Here is a 22,412-nt window from a genome sequence, read left to right as displayed (position 1 = left end):
CCATAGTATCAACGACTGCATTCTGTAAGAGCTGCATTCATCGAGTCGGCAAAACGCGCCAGCAAGACGCTGAAAAGAATCGCATTAACACTTTCAGCCGCGCTAAGGTCTAGCTTCTGCTATAACATTGAGCAGTTCACTGCGATCCCAGCGTGAGGAACGTGACCTGAACAAATTCCGCCGCCAGTGGGCAAAGTACGAATGGGGGTATTTAGGAACCCGTTTTGGAGAACGCCATCAAGATCAAGGATAGTAGCACACCTCCTTCGAAGATCTTATTCACTTATCTCGGAATATCCCCTAGTCACCATCAGTATAGATCCTCAACGTAAAATAAAACTACTCACCAACGCCCCACCTCGTCCTCAAAATCTCCTTCAACTCATCATACAAATACCCCAGCAACGGCGGCGCCCAAATCGTCACCGCGACAATCTGTCCAAAACTCCAATGCATCCTATTCATCATATGCAAGCTCGTCCCAATAGAAAGCAGCGACATCTGCATGCCGATGCCGGCGAGAAAGCAGAACGTAACGAGCCAGTACGTGATCGAGGCGCCGAGACGCGAGCGGAAAAAGGGTGGGTGGTGGTCTCCGGTAGGACGGCCGGTGGAGGTTCCCTCTTCGGCGGCGTCGACTTCGCTCTGCTGGGCGCTCTGATAGCCTCGCCCACGGCGCCATTTGGTCAACTTGCCGGCTAGGGTGGCGAGTAGGCACACCGTCGAGAAGGTCCAGATAATCGGTGTCAGCACCCGCAGATTATGGCTCGCGGCAAAGATGTCATCTCTTCCCAGGTAGAAATTGTCCGGGCAAACCGCCAGCGCCGAGAACCCCCCGCATGCGTCAAGAGCGCTCAGCTTGTACATGAATTGCTGGTACGCGCGATATCTTTTCTGGTCGCCTCTGATGTCCTGGTTGATGGGGATGATGTTGGAGTACAGGATCCAGTACACAATGGAGGCGAGGAGCCAGGTGAAGGTTGTGAGGATGGTGGCGTCCATGGTCGACTTGCCGCAGCGGAAGAGCAGGACGAAGGCGAAGACGACGGGGAGCACGCCGTTGGTCGCGAGGGGCGTGAGCATAAAGGTGATGAGCATGTCGGTGGTGAAGATGCCGTAGGCGAGGGAGGCAATTTGGATGGTAGCGCTGAAGTAGCACTGGGATTTGTGAAATTCGACGAGAAAGGCTTCAAAGGTGCGTTGGTGGATGAGCGGCTCTGGGGCTTCTGGGGCTTCTGGCGGCGTGGGTTGGCCCGGCTGGTCGGGTTTTGGCTTTTCAGGCATGCGTTCTGGGGTTGACGCTAGATGTGCGTGGCGACGGCGGCGGCGGCAGTGGTTGTAGAATTCGAACCCGGAAAGGCCGAGCCAGAGTACGACGACGAACATGCATTGCATGAGATAGGAAGCAAAGACCTGTGCTATTAGGAGTGAACGCCAATATCGTAGGGTTTGTGCTTACCCCAATCCCAACAACGTCCGCATCCGCAAAAGGCAACGAGTTGTACCGGCCATTGCACAGCTCGCCCAGGCACTCATTGATGCCCGTTACATTTGGCGTCGTGTAATTCAAGAGCAGATTAACCGCTGCGCACGGCGTACTGCAATTTGCATCATTCCTCGCATTGTGGCAAGTCGCAGTCAAGCACTCGGTAACCCCCGACGTGATGTTCATCAAGTCATCGACTGAGGTATGCACGGGCATATGTTGCGCAATCGCGGACGAAATGTTCGGTTCCAGCACGTTCTCCTGTGACAGATAGCCGGCCATGGCGGGTACATTGGCGCATGTTTGATATCGATGGATAGGGCCCTGTCCATCGCCCTGGTATGGATCGATTTGGTTGAGAGATACGTAGATGGAAGAAACATTGCGACAGGCCGCGATGCAGTCGCCGTCTTTTAGGCAGGAGAAGGTCGTGTGAGTGTTGGCCAGGAAAGTGTCGCTGCATATTTGGGCGCCTTGGTTGTCTGGAAAGCAGCAGTCGAATCCCTTGGTTGTGTTGCCAATGTCGTAGCAAAATATGCCTCCCTGCGCGCTTTTGGCCATGCTGACGGCTGGGAATGTGCTTGGAGAGAAGCAGGTGGAGAGCAAATCTTCAAAAGGCCCTTTTGAAGCTCTCCATCGACTCTGGAGACCGTGATCGAATATTGCGTCATATGGGCGGCCTTACAGATGTGGTAACACAGTTTTGGTGGTCAAGCGACTGTAGTGGTCGGAGAAATGCGAGATGCTACAGCGTGGCGTCGTCCGAAACGCTGATCCTAACCGAGCTGGGACCCCAACTGCATGGGGGCCGAAAATTGATGAGAAGATGAACGACCGGAAATGTAGGCAGAATACGTAGATGGGATGTGGTGTAACTTATAATCGTATAGAAGAGGATTCGCAACCTATCAAATTTCAGTGCTGTGGCGTGTTGGGCGTGGAAGTGTGGACGATTACCCGTTTTGACTAACCTGCATGGCATCCCAGCTAGTCGGTAGCATTGCAGCCATTCCTCGTGTCGAATCGCCGGATCGGGTCACGCGTAGTTATTGGTCAGGCTCTTGCAGTGTCCGTCAAGAGTAAGTATGCTAGCGGGACGTGTAGCGGCCCGTCGCTAGATCACCTCGACGCCGGCATTCAACGTGGTACCAAACTTGGGCAGATATCTAAATCGTTAAGCGTTAAGCGTTAAGCGTTAAGCGTTAAGCGTCACGGCATCTCGTCGCTCACATCCCGGTCTTCAAGCTCCAGCATTCCTCTGGCCCATTCACAAAATCGCCTCGATCGATGCGTCGCTCTGCTCTGTCGTATTGCAACCGTGAAGCGCCAATCGAACCCTGCTCTGACCTTTGGGCATAGTCGGGCGTTCGAAAAAATGCAGTGAAGCCCGAGGAGATGAGATGAGAAGCCAGGTACAAGCTGTACTGGATCCGTATCCAAACTGGTATTATGTGCGTTTGGAATGAATGATCAGCCCAGTCCTCTGCGAATGGGCCTGAAATTATGCCTTGCGCGATGGCTTCACGCCAAGTGGGGGTTTTTAGGAGAAATGGGTCGCCGGATTGTTGGATGCGGTCTTGCGCCTATCGTGCATCAGTGAGTGCCTTTCACAGCGAAGCTCAGCAATAAGCTATCCAGTTCAAAGGCGGAAACCTACTCGTGCGGCTCCACCCGATTGTATGAGATCGGATGGTAGCAACGACGGGGGCAGCAGGTGCAGTTGTATAGATGACAGAGCGAGCGAGCGCCGGTTCCACTTCCCAACACGGTTAGCCTCACATCCCGAACCTAGGTATAAATAATCCTTTTTCATCGCCGTGGAGTTCTGCCATCCCCCTCTCCACCCGTTCGGGATAGAATAACCCAAGAATGTGGACAAGCACCTGGCTGATGAACACCTGAGCCGTTGTTGTGGCACAGCAATGCTAAGGCGTGCGGCGCAGTGCGCCCCCGCTGTGCCATCTCCTACTACTACATCCAAGCACAACATGAAGCATCAATTCCCCCAACTTCCATCTCCACCCCAGCACTACCATCACTATTCCACCTCACCATGGCCTTCCGCGCCCTCCTCCAAGGCGCCCAGGACCTCCACGCCCAATTCCACGACATCCTCGAGAAGACCGATTTCTCGCTCCCCACATTCCTCGCCTTCGGCGCCGCGCTGCAGCTCCTCATCCAAGCATACCTGCCCCTCCGTCTAAGCGCCACGCTGCCTCTCCTCTGGCTAGCATACTGCCTCGTCAAATCCGCCTATGACAGCCGCGATGTCTTCCGCTCGTCGTTTACCGACGTGAAGCGGGGCCGGTTTACGACGCGCTTGCCTGAGGCGGCTGATGGCGTTGTGGTGTTTGTGCTGGGTGCGCGGCTGAATCAGTGCGTTTGCGTTTGGACACTGGCTGGCTTAAGCCGCGGTGTGGTGCAGAAATCATGTACTGACAAAGTACAGTCCGTTCGGGAAGCTGGCGCCGGGTACGACGCCGCTGGACGTCGTGTTCAAGGACATGTGGCGCGAGGCGGAGAAGAACCGCGAGAGATGGGGGTGCAAGGCGCTTCCCCTCCCTACTACAGTTACTGCGGGCCTTTTGATTAAGTCGTTCTAGATCTCGGGAGGACGGGCACGTTGGGCGATACGTCGGACGGCGAGGGAACGACTACGGTGTGGATCACGTACTGGAGAGGTACGCCAGCAAGACTGCGGTACGAGGAGTGATAGAGCTGTGCTGACTTGTTCGCAGTAAGCAAATCCCCTCTATAGTCCTACACCTCAAACACCCCACTAACCCCTCCACCACCCAGGACCTAAAAGGCCTCCACGCCTTCGCCGCAGCAGCAGCCCACCGCGTCGGCCAGGACGGCTACAATGCGGGCAAGTATCCCTACGTGGGCGTGATGCACGAGCTGTACCACGCCCCAAAAGGCTGTTACGAAACCATCTACGGCAACTTTCGGGAATGGGGCTTGGGTGAGTAACAGCTTCCGTGGGAGAGAAATACGTACGAAGCTAACCCTTTGCCCGTACACAGGTGCCGCCAAGACAGTGGTGGAGAAAGGGGAAGACAGTGATTTCAAGCTTGCTGACACACTTGTTCCGAACCAAAAAGGGTCGGACATGTTCGCACGAATGGGAAAGCGGCAACGTCAGGCACAGTGATAGAATATCTCTGCTTTAGCCCTGATAGGTGATACAGCTTTCGAGGTTGCGTCTATCTCTATAGCTAATTAGAAAATAGAGCTTATACCTCTAATAGGCCTGGAGAAGTTAGCTAAATAGGGGCCCTAGCTTTCCCCCTAATACTGGTTGGAGCCTTACCGTAGTGGTGCCTGTCCAAAGGGTAACGGAGATATCTACCAGCAATTCTCTAAATCTCGGATATCCATTGCGATGTCGACAATTCGGTCGGTCTTCCGCTGGTAGGAGGAACGAATCTGCGTAAGTAACGTTCCATGTGCTGCAGTTCTAAGAACACTAGGGATCACTCCAACGTTGCACATGGCCAGACGGCACTCGATGGGAAGGGTGAGCTCATATACGAGCTCGGAATCGTCTATTTTCCCATGCGTCCTTTATATCAAATGCGAAGTCTTTATCCTCTTTGTCAATCCTTCCTATTGCCGTCTCGATCATAGCCCATCAACACTCATGAGCGCGATGGTCTCCGTTGGCCTGGATGCGGTCAAAGCCCATCAACAGCGCGCCGGCACATAGCAGAGTAGTCAGCGGGGTCCACGTCTTGAGACGCTCGAGCATGTGGTCCATATCATCGGCGGAGGAAGCCGCGATGACGGCGAGAACCAAACCCTCAATCGCCGCCAGGAGACCAAGGTAGCGGGACCTCTTCCCAGGGATGACACTCGACGCGCTAAATCCGATAGCCAGAGCGCATGTAAGGCCCCAGCCGCCGTAAACAGAGTAATACAGGGCATTTCCAATTGCGCGGCCGTCGCGGAAACCGGCAATGGCCAGACCGAAACCACCCGCGAAAGCGTTGGCGGCCGGGATTCCGGCGTCTGAGATGTGCGCTTGGGCAGCGGCACCTGGAAGGGACGCCAGGACTGCAATACCCCCGAGCATAGCGGCATTGCGGGGATTATGGAGCAGGGAGCGTCCCGCCGCAGATACAACATTGCCAAACGTGACGTATTTGTTCTTGGCAGGTTCGTCTGACGATCCAAAGTCTTCCTTCCGCAACATTCGTTCGTTGAACGTGAATGTTTTGGGGTCGGCCCATTCCAACGGATGGAGCTTCATGGCGGCTTGATACTGTCCATACAGATCCGGTGCATCTTTACGCTGGCGGATCTCGGCCTTTGGCTCCCCTAAAATGACGACGTGCTTCTTGATGGTGGGCGAGATATCGGTCGGATCCCGTAGCCCGCCTTGGAAAGCGACTCCGTCTTCTGGGATCCAGGCCCCAGGTTCATCATACTTTGCTTGGTTGTTCGCCATGGCCACTTTGTCAAGGACGGCGCCCACCAACTTGTGGAGGAACTTCCCGCCGCCTGGCTCATTGGCGGTATTCACTGTCGTGTCGGCAAGCGTCGGCCCGTACTCAGGCTTCGCAAAGGCTCCAAGCTCGGTAGAACAAACGGGTACGTAATCATCCGGGCGCGAGAGGACGATGATGTGAGCTCCAAGGTTGCCGTCCTTCAGCTCCAGGGCCTTCCTCATGACTCGAGCATGCAGGATCAAGTCCTTGAGTGAATCGCTGGGCTGTGGTGTAGCCTTGAGCCCATTGACGAATAGGCCCTTTCCCTTCAGGTAGGCCTCCATGTGCTGGACTAGCTCCATCTCGAAACGCTTGGATTCGCCAAACATTTCGCGCCCGCTGAACCCGCGAGCTGTCCATTCAATCATGGCCTCAGTGAGGAGCAGCAGGTGTTTGTATACCCACTTGTCTCCATCCAAGGTGGGGTCAACCGGTATAAGACCCACGGCTTCCCTGGCCAGCTTATCATATTCCCGGAGCGCCTCCTCGTTGTCTCCCACGCAGATGGAGACTTCGGTAAGAATGGAGCACCAAATCATATCCAACGTCATCGCCGGTACGTTCAGGGAGAAGTCGAACCGTTTCCCCATGTTCGCCGCCACTTGAAATAGGTGGTCATGGTCCTGCATGCATCCAAGTTAGCTTGCTGTGCAGCCGCCGGGAAAGGAGGGTCCGTACGCACATCGACCTTGCCCGGTATCTCGGAGGGGCCCATGATGCTTGCTTGGCTGAGTAAACTTTGTGTCAACAGTGTCGCGCTGAGACCGAGGGATTCCACCGGAGGGGTGGTTGCGGTTATAAGCCTACGGAAGGCTGAAAGTAGCGAGGTGGGCGTATCCGCGGGGATTGCGTGCGTCGTCGCGGGGATTGAAAGTATGGAGACGACCTCAGCTTTCTCTTGAGGGTCGGAAGCTGATATTGGTGTCGAGTCCTCGAAAAGTCAGGCTGTGCACCTGCACCGCGGGGAGAGGATGACATAAGGGAAGCATGCCCCTCATCTGCAGCCGCTACCTGGATATCAAGCCTGTCGCCAACCTCTTCAGTGCGCTTTCTCCGAATTCTCACAGTTGTTCAAGCGTACACCATGGACTCCGAGCTTATGTCCGAGAAAGGCGGCAACAGACGCAGGTAAAGTCGTTCCAGAGATACAAGCCCGCTGAAGCCTCAGCCTCGTGGCTGACTCCAAGTTGCAGCTCCAACTATCGCAGCACCCAACCGCTCCGAGCACGGTGGATTCCTGGAGCCTCCCGTGTTAGCAGTGTCGTAAATTTGGGGATGGCTCGCAGACCTCGATGGGCCATTCGAGCAGTCACCTTGCTCGCGGCAGCACCGCCCATCTTGGTCTTGAAGAAGTACCACAACCCGACAACAGCGCAGCGACTCCTCAATAGCAATCTGCCCGCGAGGAATCCGAGCAACGGGATACTGCGGCTGCTCGAAAAGATCATCGGCCGGCTTTCCACGCCACATAGCTCTGTGAGCCCAATATTCCAACGTTATTGTCAAGAAAACAGCCCAATACTAACCACGCACAGGGTGACACAGCCGAACTCCCTCATTACGTCCGCGACCCGGGACCCCTCCAGCTCCTCGCCGCCTGCATCGTCTACAGCGCAGCCATGCACGGATTCTACCACCTCCACAGGGCCGATAGATACCAGTTTTGGGTGGTTCTTACTGGGGCCGCGAGCGCGTTCATTGTGGGCTGGGCTTGCGGCGAGAGCGTTCATGAGACGCTTATGGATATCTTTCCGTGGTTCCTCATGATCTCCATGGTGCTGAGCGCTGCTTTCCATGGCGTGTTGCGAGCGGCGGGCTACATCAGGCTGTCGAAATAGTCGAGCCATAAGCTCATTGCCGCAGTATTTCCTTCTGCTTTGCTTGAAGCCTGACCGTTACTTGCAAGTAAGACAAGGCAGAGCAACTTCTCTTGCCCCTGCCGCTTAAATTCAAACCCGTATGCATCACTTCGCAATCGAAAAGCTGTTGTTGCCAAATCATGTTACAAACATCTTGCCAATGTCAAAATACTTAGTCAGTACGCACAGGACCTCGAGATAACGGATCCGTACACGCCACTCAAGGTGAATCAGAGAATTGTCACTTGACGCCTGCGTAAACAGGCTCAGCGATCTGGAGGAATATCCTGGTTTATAAAGTCAAGCATGAACCCCGCTATCCATGTGAGGAGCTCCCTCCCTACATGACACCGCCTCAAGGACCTCACTCCACCACCTGATTCAACAAGCCCTCAGCTGCAAACTTCCCCAGTGCGTCTGGCGTGCCTGTTCCTAGCATCTCTAGCACATTGATGTCAAAATCAAACACCTCGCTCCACCACTACCTTAGCTCAATTCTTAACAGCGAGTCTACTCCTAGCCTGGGAAAACACATGCTGAGGTGTAGGCCTTCCTCTAGCTAGAGTAGAAGTTGGGAAAGCTTCTTACCGATCTCGACCGCGAAGAAGGAGCTAGCTTCCGACGTCTTGAGGATAGAGGGAGTCTCTCTTACGCTCACGACGTATGCTTTGAGCGAGGTGGAAGTGGCAGAGACCGAAACTGGAAGGGATTGATGTTGTGGTATATAGCCACCCAGCCGTAAGGTTCAATAACATACCGAGACAGAGTTTGATGATGAACGGGAAAGGTCCCATGTAGACAGAGCAATAGCGATTTCCCAGAAAACCCCCCATATCGAGTTTACCATGCCCGATATGGCCTCTTTTCCCAAGCTCAATCAACTTGCCGAACTGGGCGACGTATCTCCACGACGCGTGGGGGAGCTCACCAGCGACGGAGTTCAGGACCAGATCAACACTTTTGCCATGTGTCTCGCGCATCATCCCTTTCTCAAAAGACGCGTCTCGGGAGCCAAAGACGCGATGCCTTGGTATGCCGTAGTTCAGCATCAAGAATTGTGTCTTCTCTTCGGAGCCAACGGTAGCGTAAATGCCCAATTCGAGCAATCTCGTGATTTGGATAGCAGCGAGGCCTACACCGCCACATGCGCTGTGTATGAGTACGGACTATGATTTGTTAGGCATCTGGTGATTAGAGGAAATAAATCACATACCTGTCCTTTCTCGAGACCGCCTATGGTCATCGAAGAGTAGACCGCAGTCAAATAGGAGAAGAACGTAGACGAGGCTTCACGCAAGCTCATAGCGTCAGGTATCTTGAAGACGCCAGCTGCCTTCGCCGTCACCATGGTTGCTAGCATATTGGGACCAAATGCAGCTACACAGTCGCTCACCCTGATATCACTGACTTCGGCGCCAACTCGCGTAATGATACCGGCCCCTTCCCAGCCGAGTGTAGGTGGAGGGTATTCTATGATCTTGAGAGCAACAAGAACGCCCTAACGCGGATTAGTGTGTGTGTGTGAAGGAGGCCACGCACTGTGAATTGCACATATTATAACGTTCAAACCGGTTGTGTGGACCTCAATTTCCACTTCGTCAGGCTCAATATGATCTGGCAGTGGGCACCCGATCCACTTGAGTGTGTTCAGTCGTATGCAGCTACACTCATCACCCTGGATCAAATTTCAAGAAAAACGTCCACACTCCCTACGATTTGTGGATCCAGAGAGATGCACAGCGGCGCGCAGTGTTTGGCCTGATTTAGGGGGTCGTCTTGCTCAAAGATAGCGATATTGCTCAAATGGTACAGTACCTACTATGATTCAGACTCATCAACCCAGGGAAGTACTGGTATTACTCGCCATCCGCTCTACACAAAGAGTCGAAATACCTCCGCAGTACCGGCCAAACGAACAACCCAACCACAAATGCATACAGCGAATCCACGACTCCCCACCCCCGCTTCGGCGACGTCCCAACCATATTCGCCCAAAAAAGCCCGCTCTCGACGGAGTCGTCACAGACAGCGAAATCGCCGCTCTGCACCCCAGCGAGTATCTTTCCCGCCATCTTCTCAGCGGAGGGAAACTTTTTCTCCAGCTCTGAAATTGCGCCCGTTGTTCCTTCGATGCGCTTGGTGAGTGCGGGCTTGCGCTCCTGCTCTTCGATGAACGATTCGGAGATGAAGTTCGAAGGGAATGCACAGTGGATCTTGTAGGTTACGGCGGAGTTGGAGTAGCGCAGGACTTCCATCCTCAGCGTGTCGGCGAGAGCGCGGACGGCACACTTCGCGGCTGCGGGAAATGAGCATGAAGAGGCTCTCGTTTCTTTTGGCATTGAAGACCCACGTGCGTAGGCTGTATAGCCTGGCAGCGGACACAGGGCCGCTACGCTGTTGACAAAGACGATCCGCCGTACCTTGCGATTCAGTGTTTCCCTCGCCGGGGCATCATCGCTCGCAGTCCAGGACTTAAGCACCGCTTGTGCGGCGTATGCTGAGGTGAAGTAGTTGTTCTTCATGCAAGTGTCGAGATCCGACGGCTGGATTTGCGTCATGAAACCACACTCAGCGGCACTGCCGCCGGCAACGCAGTATAACGCATCGGGAGTTCGAGGTTGGGACTTGAAGACGCTTTCAACCTGTACAGCGGTTCAGCGATAAAGCAAACCCGATGCGAAAGTGGAAAAAGGTGATAGACCTTGGAAGCATCGCTCAAGTCCACGGAGACCGCATTAACTTCCTGGCGCTGATCAAGCCTATGCGCGATGATGCTGTTTCTGGCCTGCTCAAGTGTTGCTGGCGAGCGAGCAAAGATGGTGACGTGGGCACCTTGTTATATGAGTATCTTGCTCGTCGCGTGGGTGACTTCACATACCCCGAGAGACGAGGATCTTCGCAATTTCTTTCCCTAGGCCTCGAGAGCCTCCAGTAATAAATACGGTCTGGCGATCAAGTTAGAATCGGAAAAGCGTCGTCGGCGCCTAGATAACAATACCTGCCCGCGCATGTTGTCCTTCGTCATGGTGAGGTACGTCGCGAAAAAGTATGCCGTTGAGAGACACCTGCAATATAGCTAGAGAGGTTTTCTATTTTGTTGGATGAGAGATTTTGCGCCGCTCCAGACATGAGCGTTTCCATGATGCGGCTCGGCATGCAAGCCTTCTTGGGGGCGAGGCGTTTTCGTTAATCTCTAGGGGAACAGCCTACCACTTGCAGGTCGTGTCACTCGAGGCACATTCGAACCACTGCAGTCTGCAGGCAGACTATCCCGGAGCTGCACCTATAGCGCCCCTTGCGAAATGCTATACTGCTCTATTAAAAGGTCTAGACGGTATGTCTATATGCGGCACCTAACGCTCAAGATGCCAAGTCGGAAAAGATGCGCAGATATCACCAGCTCACCACTTGCTTGCAGCGGTCGAACCCTCCTCTCAGCTGGGATGCCGGCTTCACAACCTTGCCTTGCAGGACGGTGTACCTGATGATGTTTTCGCAGTCCTCTGGTCGGACACGGGCGAGCCAGATGCACTGCGCTGCCTCGCCGTTGCCCTCCTCCTTCTGCGCTTTGTTCACATCCAGGACGACCTCTTTGCCCTTGTCGTCCTCCACTTTGAGCTTCTCAAGCGTCTCTTCGAGCCCGTCGGCATGGCCGTTGAGCTGCTTCGGTCGCTCTATGGCAGATGCCTTGCGGTACACCATGATGTTCGCGGAGAACTTGTGCCCGCCGACGTGGCTTATAAAGTATATCCCTACGCCGCCGGGCCGCTCGTCGTGCAGATCGCGATACAGGCCTAGAGGTCTTAAGTGTCGCTCGAATTCGCGGCGGAGGAGGGGCGCGGACTGGCCGCAGCGCGCGTCGCGGGTCTTTTGACTGCACATTAGGATGAGATATTTGTGTGGACACGGTCGAGCCTTGAGGTTCGACGTGGACACTGTGGGCGGTATTGCAGGTGCGGCGTCGGCGGAGGAGGGTTCGGCATTCTGTCGGGAAAGTTGTTCCGGCGAAGGCGTACGTTTGGAAGCGCGCCGAAGGGGCGACGTGTTTGTCGGCCCCTTGTTCACGAAGCCGGTGATGAGCTCGGGCGTGTTTTCGGGCGTGACGTTGTCGATGAACTGGAACGAAGGAAGGAGGAGCACCGTGGTGCTGTGGTCTGAATGCTCGGGGACGGGAATGTTGGAGGCCGAAAGCATGAGTTTCTAATCGCCCGAGCGTCCATGAGCATCAATTGCGGAATGCGGCGAGGAGAGCTTACCCCGTTGCTCGGCTTCACGTGGCCCTTGTCCACCGCCTCCATGATGCTCCCCTTCTCGTCCGCGACATCGCGCACCCAGTCCGTCTTCCCGGTGGCTACGACCAAATGCGTGCTCCAGCCCTTCACGTGGCCATACAGCTCCTCTGTCTCGTCGATCGAGAACTTGCTCGGGTATTTGATTGTGCAGCTCGCGCAGTCGTGCAGACAGTCTTCTCCGTCGACGGCGGGGTCGGTGGTGGGGAATAACGCGTCGGTGGTCCGCGCTTTGGAAAACTCGCCCGGGTTCTTCTGTGTAGCGACTGACACACTAGACGACGACGGAGTGAGCCTGTAGTAGATGTTCTTCAGAGCCGCCGACATTCTATAGGCGTTGAATGGCTTCTGTGTCGCGTCCGGGGGAGCCATTGGGGTGTCGGAACTTTATAATCTGATAAGATTGCCAAGACTATAGCGGAATTAAGGCGCGATTACGCATGTGTGCATTCGGCAGCCGGCAGTCGTTGTACGAAGCACCGTCCTTCAACGTCTGAAGAGCGTCTCGAAGGATATTACTTTCTCAAGGCATTCCTCGAGGGTCGTCGGCCATTTAAAGTCAGGTCGGATGTGTGGCCGGTGAATACTAGCTCCTCCGGCTCGGGAGCGACGCTGCTCGGCCTTGCCTCATCTCCGACCTCAACGACTGTTATCTCCGACTCCCATCTCGTCCCTTTTCATTGGCCTCTGCCTGCATCAGACCCGGTTAAACATACCGAAGCTCTTCAGGCAGCAATCGTCTCCTTTCGTACACGCCCACGTCAACGCTGCGGGACGCGCAAACACGAAACGCACGTCCACCAATGAGGCTGAGAACGCTCAACGGGGCTCCTTTATGCGAGCAGCTCGACTTTGGCCCGGAAACCTTGCTCGCCGCCGAGCAGATCGAGCAGTTCCTCTATGAGAAACCATATCAGTCCTCTCAGGAGCAAGGCACTGCGCCTCCGCTGAAATGGCGACGCCTTGCAGCCAAGGACACGCGTCTCCGTACTGGCTGGTCACAGCCGTATCTCCCAGTAGGCCCAGTCCACGGAAGCAATCCGGATCTGTCATTCTCGATCCCCGACGTGGAAGATGCGGCGAGCATAATACCAGAGGATACCACGAACCTTGACACGACACTGGCTCCCCACAATCAGTACACGGGTATTCAAGACTTTGTCCAACATTCCCTCATCTTCCATGATACCCTGCTATCATCACAACTCGCCGCCGAGGCTGAGCTTGACCACACTGTTTCCTCGTCTTCATTCCTAGGCACTTCGTTCGAAACAACGGGTTCGGACATGGATGGTCTTGAGACAGCCAGTAACCAGAATCTACCTGTGCAAATCCCTTCAACATTAGCGCTCACGTCCCTGGCTGCTCTTCCCAGCCCGCAACATTTGCGGTCAATCTACCCACAGACGCCGACCCCGAACTTCTTGTGCGTTCTAACGGCACCGCCTGAGCAACGGCAAGTCGTCGTCAGGAAAGGCGGCCATAGAATGAATCTTCACGAGATTACCGTCGCGGACAACACCATGTCAGGCTTCAAAGTATCGTTCTGGAGTCGGCCGACGACCGACGGCAACTCTTTACAAGGCTCAAGAGAAATCAGTCTCGTAAAGACACTGGAGCGAGTCAGAGTGGGCGACATACTGCTTCTGCGCAACATCGCCCTCAACATATTTCGAGACACCGTCTACGGACAGTCGCTGAACCCATCCATTACCAGAGTTAAGACGACCATTGAGGTTCTCATGAGCGGTGGCGGCATATCCAGTTACCAATTGGGTGCCCTACCTGGCGCCGTTGTCGCGGCCTTTATGAGAGTGAAGAAGTGGGCAAACACGCATGTTGCTCCGGATCGCGGCCCCTCGAGGAAGCGCAAGGGAAGGCCTGAAGGAAGTGCATTGGCAAAGCGGTCGCTCAGAAGTTCAGACGTCCACAATGAAACACTCCCGCCAGATACCCTCGAACCAACTTGAAGGAGCTACAAAGGTTTGAGCATACACAAGAGAACTCGTTAGCAATCAGTGCAAGCCTTGCAAAGTCTGAGCGTACGTTACCCAGCACGCCGCGGAGGCACAGCAGGATGATGACCAGGCTCACGCTTCAACTAACTAGAGACGCTCATGGGCCAAGGACAGTCTGCTGTGCCAGGATCTGTTTCATCCTTCAACCTCGCCAGAAGCCTCGGAAGTCGAATCTGTTTCGTTTCACGCCCCACGCGGCTCACGGCTAGCAATCAGCACGTGGTGATAGCGCTCTACACGAAGCGAGTCCCTTAAAAAGACCTATGAGTTGACATCACCGGAGATTTCAGTGACGTGTAATCTGGTTGAAGCAGTTGGAGCATCTTGGGATGTCGCACCAGCCGAGGCGTGGCCCGTGCCACACCCTCCCATTTCAGCCGTGCCTCCCACTGCCTCCCAATCCGTCTCCACAGCTTAGGGCACAGCCACCGTTTTCAACCTTTCTGTTTCTTCCACGTATACTGCACCAACATCATGTGCACTTTGGCTGTGGAGGATTATGGATTGTGCCACATGACCAATGATCTCCAACGGTCTCTGGAAGCGAAGTTGTGGTATCCCCATCCACTTGGCTGATCTGTGAGTATGCGAGTGGAGCATGTAGAAAAGGTGCTAATCTGACCATCAGCGGCTTCTATGCTAGTCTCGCCATCATCACCGAGGAGAGCCCGACTTCCTAGCCGTGTATTCTAAGCCTCTTACTGCTCAGTCTGTGCACAAGGCTGAGCATAAGGCTACAATGTCCGAAACACCCTTGCTGATTGGCTCCTATTCCTGGCTGTATCCAATCGAATCCAATCTATGTGAAGGAAACAAACATGTTTCATGGGCAACCCTCAGGAACGTCAATGACCCCACGCCACCACCTCTCTGCCGAGGAGCATTCTTTTGCATGAATGAAGACAAAGACTAACCGGATCTTCAAACACATGACACCAGGGCGAAGCCCGCATTCCCATCCTCTTCATTTCCAAGTTTTCTTTGGGTCCTTTAAAAGCTCTGGTCCCTCTCATGGCAAGTTTGGTCGCCGTTCAGCCCTTGTGGCAGTCACTCTTTTCGTTTCAATTTACATTCGTTTCTCTGGGTCTCGATTGATCCATTTACGCTCACTACCGGCTGGCCACGATGCGATCTTTCTCTGGCACTTTGTCCTGGCTGTATTTGCTCGCCATCTCGCAAGCTGCTTCTCCCAGCAATGGATCTACCTGCGGTGTTGCAAGAACCGATGATGGAAGCTTCTTCTCCGTTGTTGGAGTGCAAGGAACAGGAGTCCACCCTCGACGGGAGCTGCGCGAGCTTGAAAAAGACGCGGAAACGTGGAATATTTTCTTGCAAGCATTTGCGCGATTTCAGGCTATGGATCAAAGCGACAAGGTGTCGTACTTTCAGGTCGCGGGTATGCTAAATGCTCCTTTGAAGGAGCTCTGCTAACAGAATCAGGGATACACGGTGCTCCATTTGTAGAATGGGACGGTGTCAAGGGTGACGGACTAATGGGTTATTGCCCTCATGTCAGTAACGTCTTCGGAACCTGGCATAGACCGTATCTTGCCCTGTTTGAGCAGGTGCTCCATGAGCGAGCCGTGGATATTGCCAACGAATACCCCGAAGGCGATGCTCGAGATAATGCTCGAAAGATTGCTGATAAAGTACGGCTACCGTACTGGGACTGGGCAATCGACCCTCCGAATGGCACCGAAGGCGTCATGCCAGCCAGCCTTCGAAGGAAGGCTGCCACGGTAACGTTTCCGAATGGTACAGTGGGAGAGATTCCGAATCCGCTGTACCAGTATAACTTTCATCCGTTACGATACGACGACTTCTCTGCTCTTGTAAGTCCCAGCCCTGGCTCTCCAAAACCTTTTCGAGAGACTCGTTTTCTCATCCTCACCAGAGCGAATTCCAGTTCAAGAACTGGAACACCACTATCCGGTTCCCGCTCGACGGCTACGCTGAAAATGCTACGAGCCGCAACGACGAAGCGAATGCGCGCATCAGCAACCAACAGCCCAACAACCGCGACATGCTGTACAAGCTGCTTACCATCTACCAGGCGTTCAATCTGTGGAGCACCAAAGCTAATGGCGGGAACATTGGCAATATTGAGACTCTGCACGACGGCCTTCACAATGCGTTTGGATTGGGGAATATGGGAATCGTCGAAGCATCCGCGTTTGATCCCGTGTTTTGGTTTCACCATTGGTAAGATGAACATCTAGCCCTGATGAACACGGCTAACTGGGGCAGCCAAATGGACCGCATCATCGCCCTCTACCAGTCCCGCTACCCAGACACCTGGGTAGAATCCTCTCTCCAACCCAAAGCAACCTACACCATCCCGCTAAACAGCACGCAAGACACCGCCTCGCCTCTCGCGCCCTTCCACATGAACGCCAACGGCGACATGTGGACCTCGACCACCTCCCGCAACTGGACATCCTTCGGCTACACCTACCCAGAGCTCGTCTCCAACCCATCCAACGACTCGCTGACGCGCGCCATCAACGCGCTCTACAAGCCGCAGACCCAGGGCCTCGCCAACAACACCACCATCACCACCCTCAGCACCAGCACCAGCAACAACAACAACAACAACAACAACAACAACAACAACAACAACAACAACAACCACAGCGCCGACGCCACAGACTGGCTGGCCGAAGTAACCATGCCCTCGGACATCCAAATCTCCTACTCCGTGCGCGCCTTCCTCGGCGCGCCCCCGCCAGACCCCGCCTCCTGGCCCACAGACCGCACCTACATCGGCCAAGTGGCCAGCCTCTCCTCGCCGCGCATGCACTCCGGCGTCCTGCTCACAGCCAGCATCCCGCTGACCGCCGCGCTCGCCGAGAAATTCGCCGCCGGCGAGCTGCCCAGCCAAGCCCCCGCCGCCGTGGCCCGCTACCTGCAGCAGCACTTCCACTGGCGCATCCAGGCGCTCGACGCCAGCGAGATCCCGCGCTCCGATCCCCCGCCGGGCCTTAATGTAACTGTGTTCTCCGTCCCGCTGCGGCTGCCGCGCGGCGAGGCCGATGTGCCGGTCTGGACGGGCCCGTTTAGCTATAGGCCGCAGATCCGCGGGAATCCGCCGCCGGCGGGCAATGTTTCTAGCCCTGTGGAGGGGCCGGGGGTTAATGGGACGAGCGGCGGCTGGAATGCTACAAGTGGGGGATGGAGCTGGAATGGGACGGGGGCGGAGGTGAATGATCCTGGGTCTGTGTCTTTGCAGTTGAGCTCAGCTCTGTCTACCAGCACGAGCACGAGCACGAGCACGAGCACCAGTACTGGCATTGAGGCGCCAGACGTTGTCACCATCGAAATCCCGGTTACGGTCGAAGTACCCGCGCCCACAGGAGCATAGTGGAGAATCCTAGCCCATTCCGTTCGATGGATGCTCAGTCTGAAAGCACGGGAATCATGACGAGATGAAATGTATGTACAGGCATTTCCGCATAACGGGTAAACACGCGGATGGATGATATAGGAACTGACTGGGCTTGGAGTTCGAGGTCTGTTGGGTATGATTGCACGTCCGGCGGTGTGCTCATTGCTGGCCATGAGCAAGCGCACATTGATGACCAAAAAGAAATATGAAATACAGATGTACAGATGCAAGAGACAGCCCGCTGATCGAATTGGCCCTTGTACATTGGCCTGTTGTGTTCAGCTGGTGTGGGGCTCAATATCACTGTGCCTGGATCCGAGGATGTGAATGTATAGCTGTGAACAGTGTTTATTGACTGTCTATGCTACTAGAGCTTTGATTTAGCCTTGAATATCCATCTTTGATTTTCGTCATATTCGTAACTCCTTCCAAAACGCCGACTCCGCTTCCACCCATTCCTCCCATTTGGTCATCGGCTACAGGACGGTACCAAAACCAAAGGTAGTCTTGATGCTCCTCACATAGTATTCTCCCCAGTTACCCTTCGTCGGCTCCTCCTGTCCGACGGGGACACCCTTCCACTCGACCCTCATGACGGTAACGGCGTCCACATCATTCTGGTCGAACCAAATCGAGAGCGTAGAGTAGTGCCCTGCCGGCCACTGCGCAAGACGCCACTTCTGCACAATGTGTGTGGGCTTCTCCAGCTCCGTAAACTCTCCGGATACGTTTCCACCAAACAGCTCGAATGTGCCTCCCGGCTTAGCGCCGGTGAAGTTCCTGGGTGGTGACCGTGTGAAAGCGGCGAGGCGCTGAGGGTCAGTAAAGGTCTGGAAGAGCTCGGCTGCGGTGGTGCGGAACTCGGCCGAGTCGTTGATCGTCGTGGTGTTGACCAGAGAGCCGGTGCTCGTCTTTGAGGCGGTCGGGGCGGATGTCGTCTCGGACTTGTTTATGCTCGAGCTCGAGTAGTATTTCGGCGTTGAGAAGCCGCTCGAGGGATTGGAGCCAGGCGCGTGCTGAATGTCCTTTCCGTGCTCTGCGATGAGAGCCGGGCCCAGTTGCGCGAGGCTCTTCCGCAGTTGTGGTACTATTTTCGATCGGACAAGATCCTTGACGGGCTGCTTGCTCTTGTCCTCGGAGTAGATGTCTATCTCAAACTAGACCTCGCAGTTAGCAGGACCGGTCAAAGTATGCTGACCGAAAGAAGCGACTGGGAGCGAAGGGAACATACGACATACTCGTCTTCCTCCGTATCGTGCGCGACCTCGGGAACGGTGATGGTGCCGCTGGCCTCCTCACCCTCCTGGTTCTTACCTACCGCCCGGGTCAGCAAGCTGAACGTGCCGAGTATGCCCAGGGATTACATACCAGAGTATTCCAGCTTCAGCTTCACGTCGAACAAGGTGATGACCTTGCCTTTGCGCTGGCTCACATCCACGTCTCCGTCCATGCTCATGACGCTGTCCACCTTGGCGGTGACTCCATCTTCCTCAGCTGAGATCTGGGGCAGCTCCTTGTCGAGATATTCCTTTGCCCATCCCGACACATCCTTGTTCACCCAGTGCCAGTTGTTCGGGTTGTGGAGGACCATGGCGACGCGCGGGAAATGTGGGTGTGCGGAGGGTGGTTCTACCATTGACGGTGTCAGCTCGAGCTTTATATGGCAGCTTTCAAAGCGCAACAAGGGCAAAGAGTGTCAGGACAAGGAGCAGCGATGCTCCCGCAAAGCTGTCTCCGCATCAAAAGAGTACAAGTCTTCTCGGCCTGGTGCCAGCTTGGGTTTCATCATTCAACTCGGAGAAAATGGACAAAGAACTTGGTCGGGACTCACCAACGGCGCAGATGATGTCGCTAGAGCTCTACGGCAAAGTGATCAATCAGCAACAGCGAAAGAAAAGAGCTGCTAGAGGAGTCGTGAGGTTCAAATAGCGGGAGTAATCCAGGCGGGCAGAATATTCGAGAACTTCGAGCTGCCGGCTGCCAAGGCGCCTCGGCCCGACGAAATTCCGATGTTCTTGCATGTCGGTGTGCAATATCAGTATTGAGGAAGACATTTTCCAGTTGAGTATGTAGAGTCTAGTGTCGTCTTCTCGCGAGGCGGAGCAGGAGTAGTAGCTGTGAACCAGAAGTCACGTGGATCACGGTCTCCGAGATCGAACAACACGCGAGAAAGCACGCAGGAATACTGGTAGACTCTCCCCAAAGTCCTTCGCCTACCATTGCTCCGAGGGAAAGGGCAGTAACAGTAGCATCGGGATAATGTTCCCATTAAAACCTCTTGGTGCTCGCCAAAACTATCAACCCCATCTCGAAGCTTATCAGTAGTTCCGGAACCAACGCTCATGTCTTTATTAACGGCGGAGATACCGAGATGGTATCGAGTTAGCACCCAAAAAAAATAAAAAAAAATAAAAAAAGAATTGTAAAGCGCGACACCTCAGGGATTCGAACCCTGGCTCCCGAAGGAACAGGCTGTACAATGTAGCAGGCCTAGTAGGACATTAGTATCACGCTAGTTGGAGGAAGAGGCTAGACAAACCTGCGCGATAACCACTCCGCCAAAGTGCCCCAATATCCGGGTACGAATTGATGAAAGATGTTGGCAATATTTAATATATATACTACGTAAAGGTAGCGTGCAATATAACCTTGACGCAGAGGCTTGGCGCTCAACTCGCAGCGTAAGGCACCAAGCCGCCAAGCAAACGCCACTTGGATAGTTCTAGTCTACACGACTGCGCAATTGATCCCACAGGATCACTACCAGCAAAAAAAGCCCACATTTTTGAATGCAACAAGCAGTGGTGCCTCAGTGCCCATCAAACCCTTTAGAACTGCTCGAAACGGTTCCGATCTTGGGAAATCTCGCCCTTCCACATCCTCGAAACCATTTCCTACAAGAGCAAGGATGGGTTCAGTGGATATGCAATCTACTCCCTCACATCCACCAGCTCCACGCCCGGGATCTGCGTTATGAGTCTACCGCGATATATTATCAAGGTAGAGACGATACAAACCTCTTACTAGCTACAAGCAATCCTGGGGAACTAAAAATGCCTAGGCCTCTCCGAGTACCAAACGATGCGCATCTCTTCCTGAGTCTTATCCAAGACAAAGCCGACCGCGCCCACCTCCCTCCTCGGGTCAAAATATGGAGTAAGAATTGCTGTAATTCGCAGGCGCGCTTGATGTCCCACGGGCATAGTCCGGCGCGGCGTTGTGCGCTTTCCATTTTCGCGACCACCGGAAGACTGTGCACGTCACGTAGAAAGGTCCTTATCCCGAAAGGTCTTGTCGCAACCCAACAGACATAATGTCTTAGCCTGGATTCCTTCGCTCCTTCGTCCACGGGTCGATTAGCGGCCGTCTAGGGCGAAGCGGGACCTCGGGAGCAAGCGCGACCGCTCGAGGTCAAAGCTCCCTTTTTCGCGCCGTTAACCCAAAGCTCGATAGCGGCGTGGAGAAACGCAAGTGACGCAATCCCTGCGTGCCCCAGTGGCTAGGAGTCAAGTTTGTGGTTATGGCTGTGGGTAAGGGTAAGCGACGGGAAGGGTGCTTGTTAGAGTTCGCACCGCGAAGATCATTTTCGCGGATAGCCGGGAGCTCTTGTTGGAGTTTGCATCGCGAGATGAAAAGCCGAGGCACTTTGGGGAATTAGTAGCGACCGTGCAATTCTGGCTGGTCGTAGGAGGAGGAGAACAGCGCACGACCCCGTTGAATGACAGTGGGCATAGATTAGTAGGGCAATGAATGCTGGACTAAAGTGTTCGAAATGTCTCCTATCTGGAAGACTCCATTCGGCCGAACTGACGTGCCGACCCATCGAGACGCATATAGTTGGAGAAAGCATAGTGGTGATTCGGAGTTAAACCCCAACTACAAGCTAGGGATGTGTAGTCATCGCGGAGAGGCAGGTTCTGGAAGCGCGAGGATCGCCGGAAACGCCCAGCAGCATTACGAGCGAGAGATGGATATCTGGGTTCCAAAGTTGTCATGCATATCTACTGTTCCTGTCTATATCCCGCCCGAGGATTCGTGGCCTGTGGCTGGTGCGGTTCTAGTCGTAAGCTGTGAATGTGGCTGCTGTGTAAGCTAATAAAGGAGCGCTAGCAGATTTCCGCTCACACGCGTGTAATGTCATTGCGCTATCTCCGGTCGCGGTGAAACCAAGATGAGATTCAAGCCGAAAGGATGAAGGGTGCCCGGCGTGCAGCTTGCATAGCCGCTCTGTGATATCGTTTGGGCCGCTGCTGCGGGCCTTAGCTCAGGCGAGAAGTCTAATGATTGACTTCATAGTATCAAGGATGAAATGCAGATCTGGTGACACGCTGAAATGTCTCCATTCTCTGCGGGTTGCGTATATACTCTCCGGAGAAGTTAGAGCGAAGACAGTGTCTGAGACTCTGGTAATGTAAGCATCCCATTCCCACAAGCATCCACAACCAAATTCGGGAGAGTTTCCAACTTTGGCGATGCCTCGCCACCACTAAGCTTCAGCTTGCCTTCAAAAACGTTTAACAAAGGCGCGGCGGATCCCGCAGCTCAATCGAGCTACCGAGTCACCTTTCCGTTTCGTCGGACCGGTGGGCTGTACCCCGCATTTGGAGCTTCGCATCTCTTCGAAAATGACGAGCAAATTATGCGGCTCCTATAAGCTTTCAAACGGTTCCTGAAATTAATATCCGGCCTTGGCCGTGATTCGTGGAGCTCGCTTCAGGTATCCGACCACCAGATCCCCCCTCATATACATATATTGCCGACAGTGTAAATCAGGGCGCGTTTCCCTTTTCGACGCGGAGGAATGATGTATGGAAGCATTCTAGAAGAAGATCGTTTGATGTTTCGAGATTGGGGAGAAATGCCCTAATGGAGAGATATAAAAAGA

At 54.4% G+C, this 22,412-nt stretch overlaps 10 protein-coding genes and 1 non-coding gene across 11 annotated transcripts; 4 read left to right on the top strand and 7 right to left on the bottom strand.

Annotated features, from left to right (window-relative positions):
- Positions 1-46: 46 nt before the first annotated feature.
- Positions 47-2,178, bottom strand: BU26DRAFT_605586 (uncharacterized protein). The gene is made up of 3 exons (XM_033835604.1): positions 1,460-2,178; positions 348-1,413; positions 47-300 (listed from the first exon to the last, which is right to left on the bottom strand). Exons 1-3 carry the CDS (start codon positions 2,045-2,047, stop codon positions 284-286), a joined length of 1,671 nt encoding a protein of 556 aa, XP_033683053.1. The 5' UTR covers positions 2,048-2,178; the 3' UTR covers positions 47-283.
- A 1,361-nt stretch (positions 2,179-3,539) lies between these two features.
- Positions 3,540-4,880, top strand: BU26DRAFT_595898 (uncharacterized protein; the record flags this gene model as incomplete). Its single annotated transcript, XM_033834957.1, has 5 exons — positions 3,540-3,862; positions 3,936-4,028; positions 4,090-4,167; positions 4,225-4,451; positions 4,513-4,880. 5 exons carry the CDS (start codon positions 3,540-3,542, stop codon positions 4,638-4,640), a joined length of 849 nt encoding a protein of 282 aa, XP_033683052.1. The 3' UTR covers positions 4,641-4,880.
- Positions 4,881-5,022: 142 nt separating this feature from the next.
- BU26DRAFT_605584 (uncharacterized protein) lies at positions 5,023-6,901 on the bottom strand. The gene is made up of 2 exons (XM_033835603.1): positions 6,659-6,901; positions 5,023-6,599 (listed from the first exon to the last, which is right to left on the bottom strand). The coding sequence occupies exons 1-2, from the start codon at positions 6,689-6,691 to the stop codon at positions 5,121-5,123; spliced, it is 1,512 nt and encodes a 503-aa protein (XP_033683051.1). The 5' UTR covers positions 6,692-6,901; the 3' UTR covers positions 5,023-5,120.
- On the top strand, positions 6,882-7,942 carry BU26DRAFT_605583 (uncharacterized protein). Its single transcript, XM_033835602.1, has 3 exons — positions 6,882-7,104; positions 7,170-7,452; positions 7,512-7,942. Exons 1-3 carry the CDS (start codon positions 7,061-7,063, stop codon positions 7,812-7,814), a joined length of 630 nt encoding a protein of 209 aa, XP_033683050.1. The 5' UTR covers positions 6,882-7,060; the 3' UTR covers positions 7,815-7,942.
- Positions 7,943-9,614: 1,672 nt separating this feature from the next.
- BU26DRAFT_519817 (short chain dehydrogenase/ reductase) lies at positions 9,615-10,907 on the bottom strand. Its single transcript, XM_033829150.1, has 4 exons — positions 10,834-10,907; positions 10,714-10,780; positions 10,537-10,667; positions 9,615-10,477 (listed from the first exon to the last, which is right to left on the bottom strand). Exons 1-4 carry the CDS (start codon positions 10,858-10,860, stop codon positions 9,692-9,694), a joined length of 1,011 nt encoding a protein of 336 aa, XP_033683049.1. The 5' UTR covers positions 10,861-10,907; the 3' UTR covers positions 9,615-9,691.
- Positions 10,908-11,228: 321 nt separating this feature from the next.
- BU26DRAFT_565462 (uncharacterized protein) lies at positions 11,229-12,496 on the bottom strand (the record flags this gene model as incomplete). The annotated part of the gene is made up of 2 exons (XM_033833401.1): positions 11,229-12,035; positions 12,092-12,496. 2 exons carry the CDS (start codon positions 12,494-12,496, stop codon positions 11,229-11,231), a joined length of 1,212 nt encoding a protein of 403 aa, XP_033683048.1.
- Positions 12,479-14,316, top strand: BU26DRAFT_326110 (uncharacterized protein). Its single transcript, XM_033822126.1, has 2 exons — positions 12,479-14,166; positions 14,234-14,316. The coding sequence occupies exon 1, from the start codon at positions 12,928-12,930 to the stop codon at positions 14,092-14,094; it is 1,167 nt and encodes a 388-aa protein (XP_033683047.1). The 5' UTR covers positions 12,479-12,927; the 3' UTR covers positions 14,095-14,166; positions 14,234-14,316.
- A 951-nt stretch (positions 14,317-15,267) lies between these two features.
- BU26DRAFT_531497 (Di-copper centre-containing protein) lies at positions 15,268-17,621 on the top strand (the record flags this gene model as incomplete). The annotated part of the gene is made up of 5 exons (XM_033831030.1): positions 15,268-15,538; positions 15,607-15,974; positions 16,037-16,344; positions 16,390-17,355; positions 17,585-17,621. 5 exons carry the CDS (start codon positions 15,268-15,270, stop codon positions 17,619-17,621), a joined length of 1,950 nt encoding a protein of 649 aa, XP_033683046.1.
- A 382-nt stretch (positions 17,622-18,003) lies between these two features.
- BU26DRAFT_427778 (Aha1domain family protein) lies at positions 18,004-19,118 on the bottom strand (the record flags this gene model as incomplete). The annotated part of the gene is made up of 3 exons (XM_033823752.1): positions 18,004-18,684; positions 18,759-18,841; positions 18,896-19,118. The coding sequence occupies 3 exons, from the start codon at positions 19,116-19,118 to the stop codon at positions 18,004-18,006; spliced, it is 987 nt and encodes a 328-aa protein (XP_033683045.1).
- An 839-nt stretch (positions 19,119-19,957) lies between these two features.
- Positions 19,958-20,095, bottom strand: BU26DRAFT_t32. The gene has a single exon. It is a non-coding gene; the product is annotated as a tRNA-Asp (tRNA).
- Positions 20,096-21,035: 940 nt separating this feature from the next.
- Positions 21,036-21,505, bottom strand: BU26DRAFT_326033 (uncharacterized protein). Its single transcript, XM_033822125.1, has one exon. The coding sequence runs from the start codon at positions 21,375-21,377 to the stop codon at positions 21,108-21,110; it is 270 nt and encodes an 89-aa protein (XP_033683044.1). The 5' UTR covers positions 21,378-21,505; the 3' UTR covers positions 21,036-21,107.
- Between the last annotated feature and the right edge of the window lie 907 nt (positions 21,506-22,412).

This window comes from Trematosphaeria pertusa, assembly GCF_010094035.1.
Source record: "Trematosphaeria pertusa strain CBS 122368 unplaced genomic scaffold BU26scaffold_8, whole genome shotgun sequence".
NCBI classification, from domain to species: Eukaryota; Fungi; Ascomycota; class Dothideomycetes; order Pleosporales; family Trematosphaeriaceae; genus Trematosphaeria; species Trematosphaeria pertusa.
The sequence above is the reverse complement of the archived record's forward strand: the minus strand, read 5'-3'. Positions and strand labels throughout refer to the sequence as shown.

Bases quoted from the DNA above. Each gene is read 5' to 3' on its own strand.
- BU26DRAFT_605586 (XM_033835604.1), bottom strand. From the start codon at position 2,047: ATGGCCAAAAGCGCGCAGGGAGGCATATTTTGCTACGACATTGGCAAC. The intron at 1,414-1,459 runs GTAAGCACAAAC...CTAATAGCACAG, and splicing joins CGGACGTTGTTGGGATTGGG to GTCTTTGCTTCCTATCTCAT.
- BU26DRAFT_605584 (XM_033835603.1), bottom strand. From the start codon at position 6,691: ATGGGCCCCTCCGAGATACCGGGCAAGGTCGAT. The intron at 6,600-6,658 runs GTGCGTACGGAC...GGATGCATGCAG, and splicing joins AGATACCGGGCAAGGTCGAT to GACCATGACCACCTATTTCA.
- BU26DRAFT_605583 (XM_033835602.1), top strand. From the start codon at position 7,061: ATGGACTCCGAGCTTATGTCCGAGAAAGGCGGCAACAGACGCAG. The intron at 7,105-7,169 runs GTAAAGTCGTTC...TCCAAGTTGCAG, and splicing joins AAAGGCGGCAACAGACGCAG to CTCCAACTATCGCAGCACCC. The intron at 7,453-7,511 runs GTGAGCCCAATA...AACCACGCACAG, and splicing joins TTTCCACGCCACATAGCTCT to GGTGACACAGCCGAACTCCC.
- BU26DRAFT_519817 (XM_033829150.1), bottom strand. From the start codon at position 10,860: ATGACGAAGGACAACATGCGCGGGCAG. The intron at 10,668-10,713 runs GTATGTGAAGTC...TCATATAACAAG, and splicing joins GAAGATCCTCGTCTCTCGGG to GTGCCCACGTCACCATCTTT. The intron at 10,478-10,536 runs GTCTATCACCTT...ACCGCTGTACAG, and splicing joins ACTTGAGCGATGCTTCCAAG to GTTGAAAGCGTCTTCAAGTC.
- BU26DRAFT_326110 (XM_033822126.1), top strand. From the start codon at position 12,928: ATGAGGCTGAGAACGCTCAACGGGGCTCCTTTATGCGAGCAGCTCGAC.
- BU26DRAFT_326033 (XM_033822125.1), bottom strand. From the start codon at position 21,377: ATGCTTTCTCCAACTATATGCGTCTCGATGGGTCGGCACGTCAGTTCG.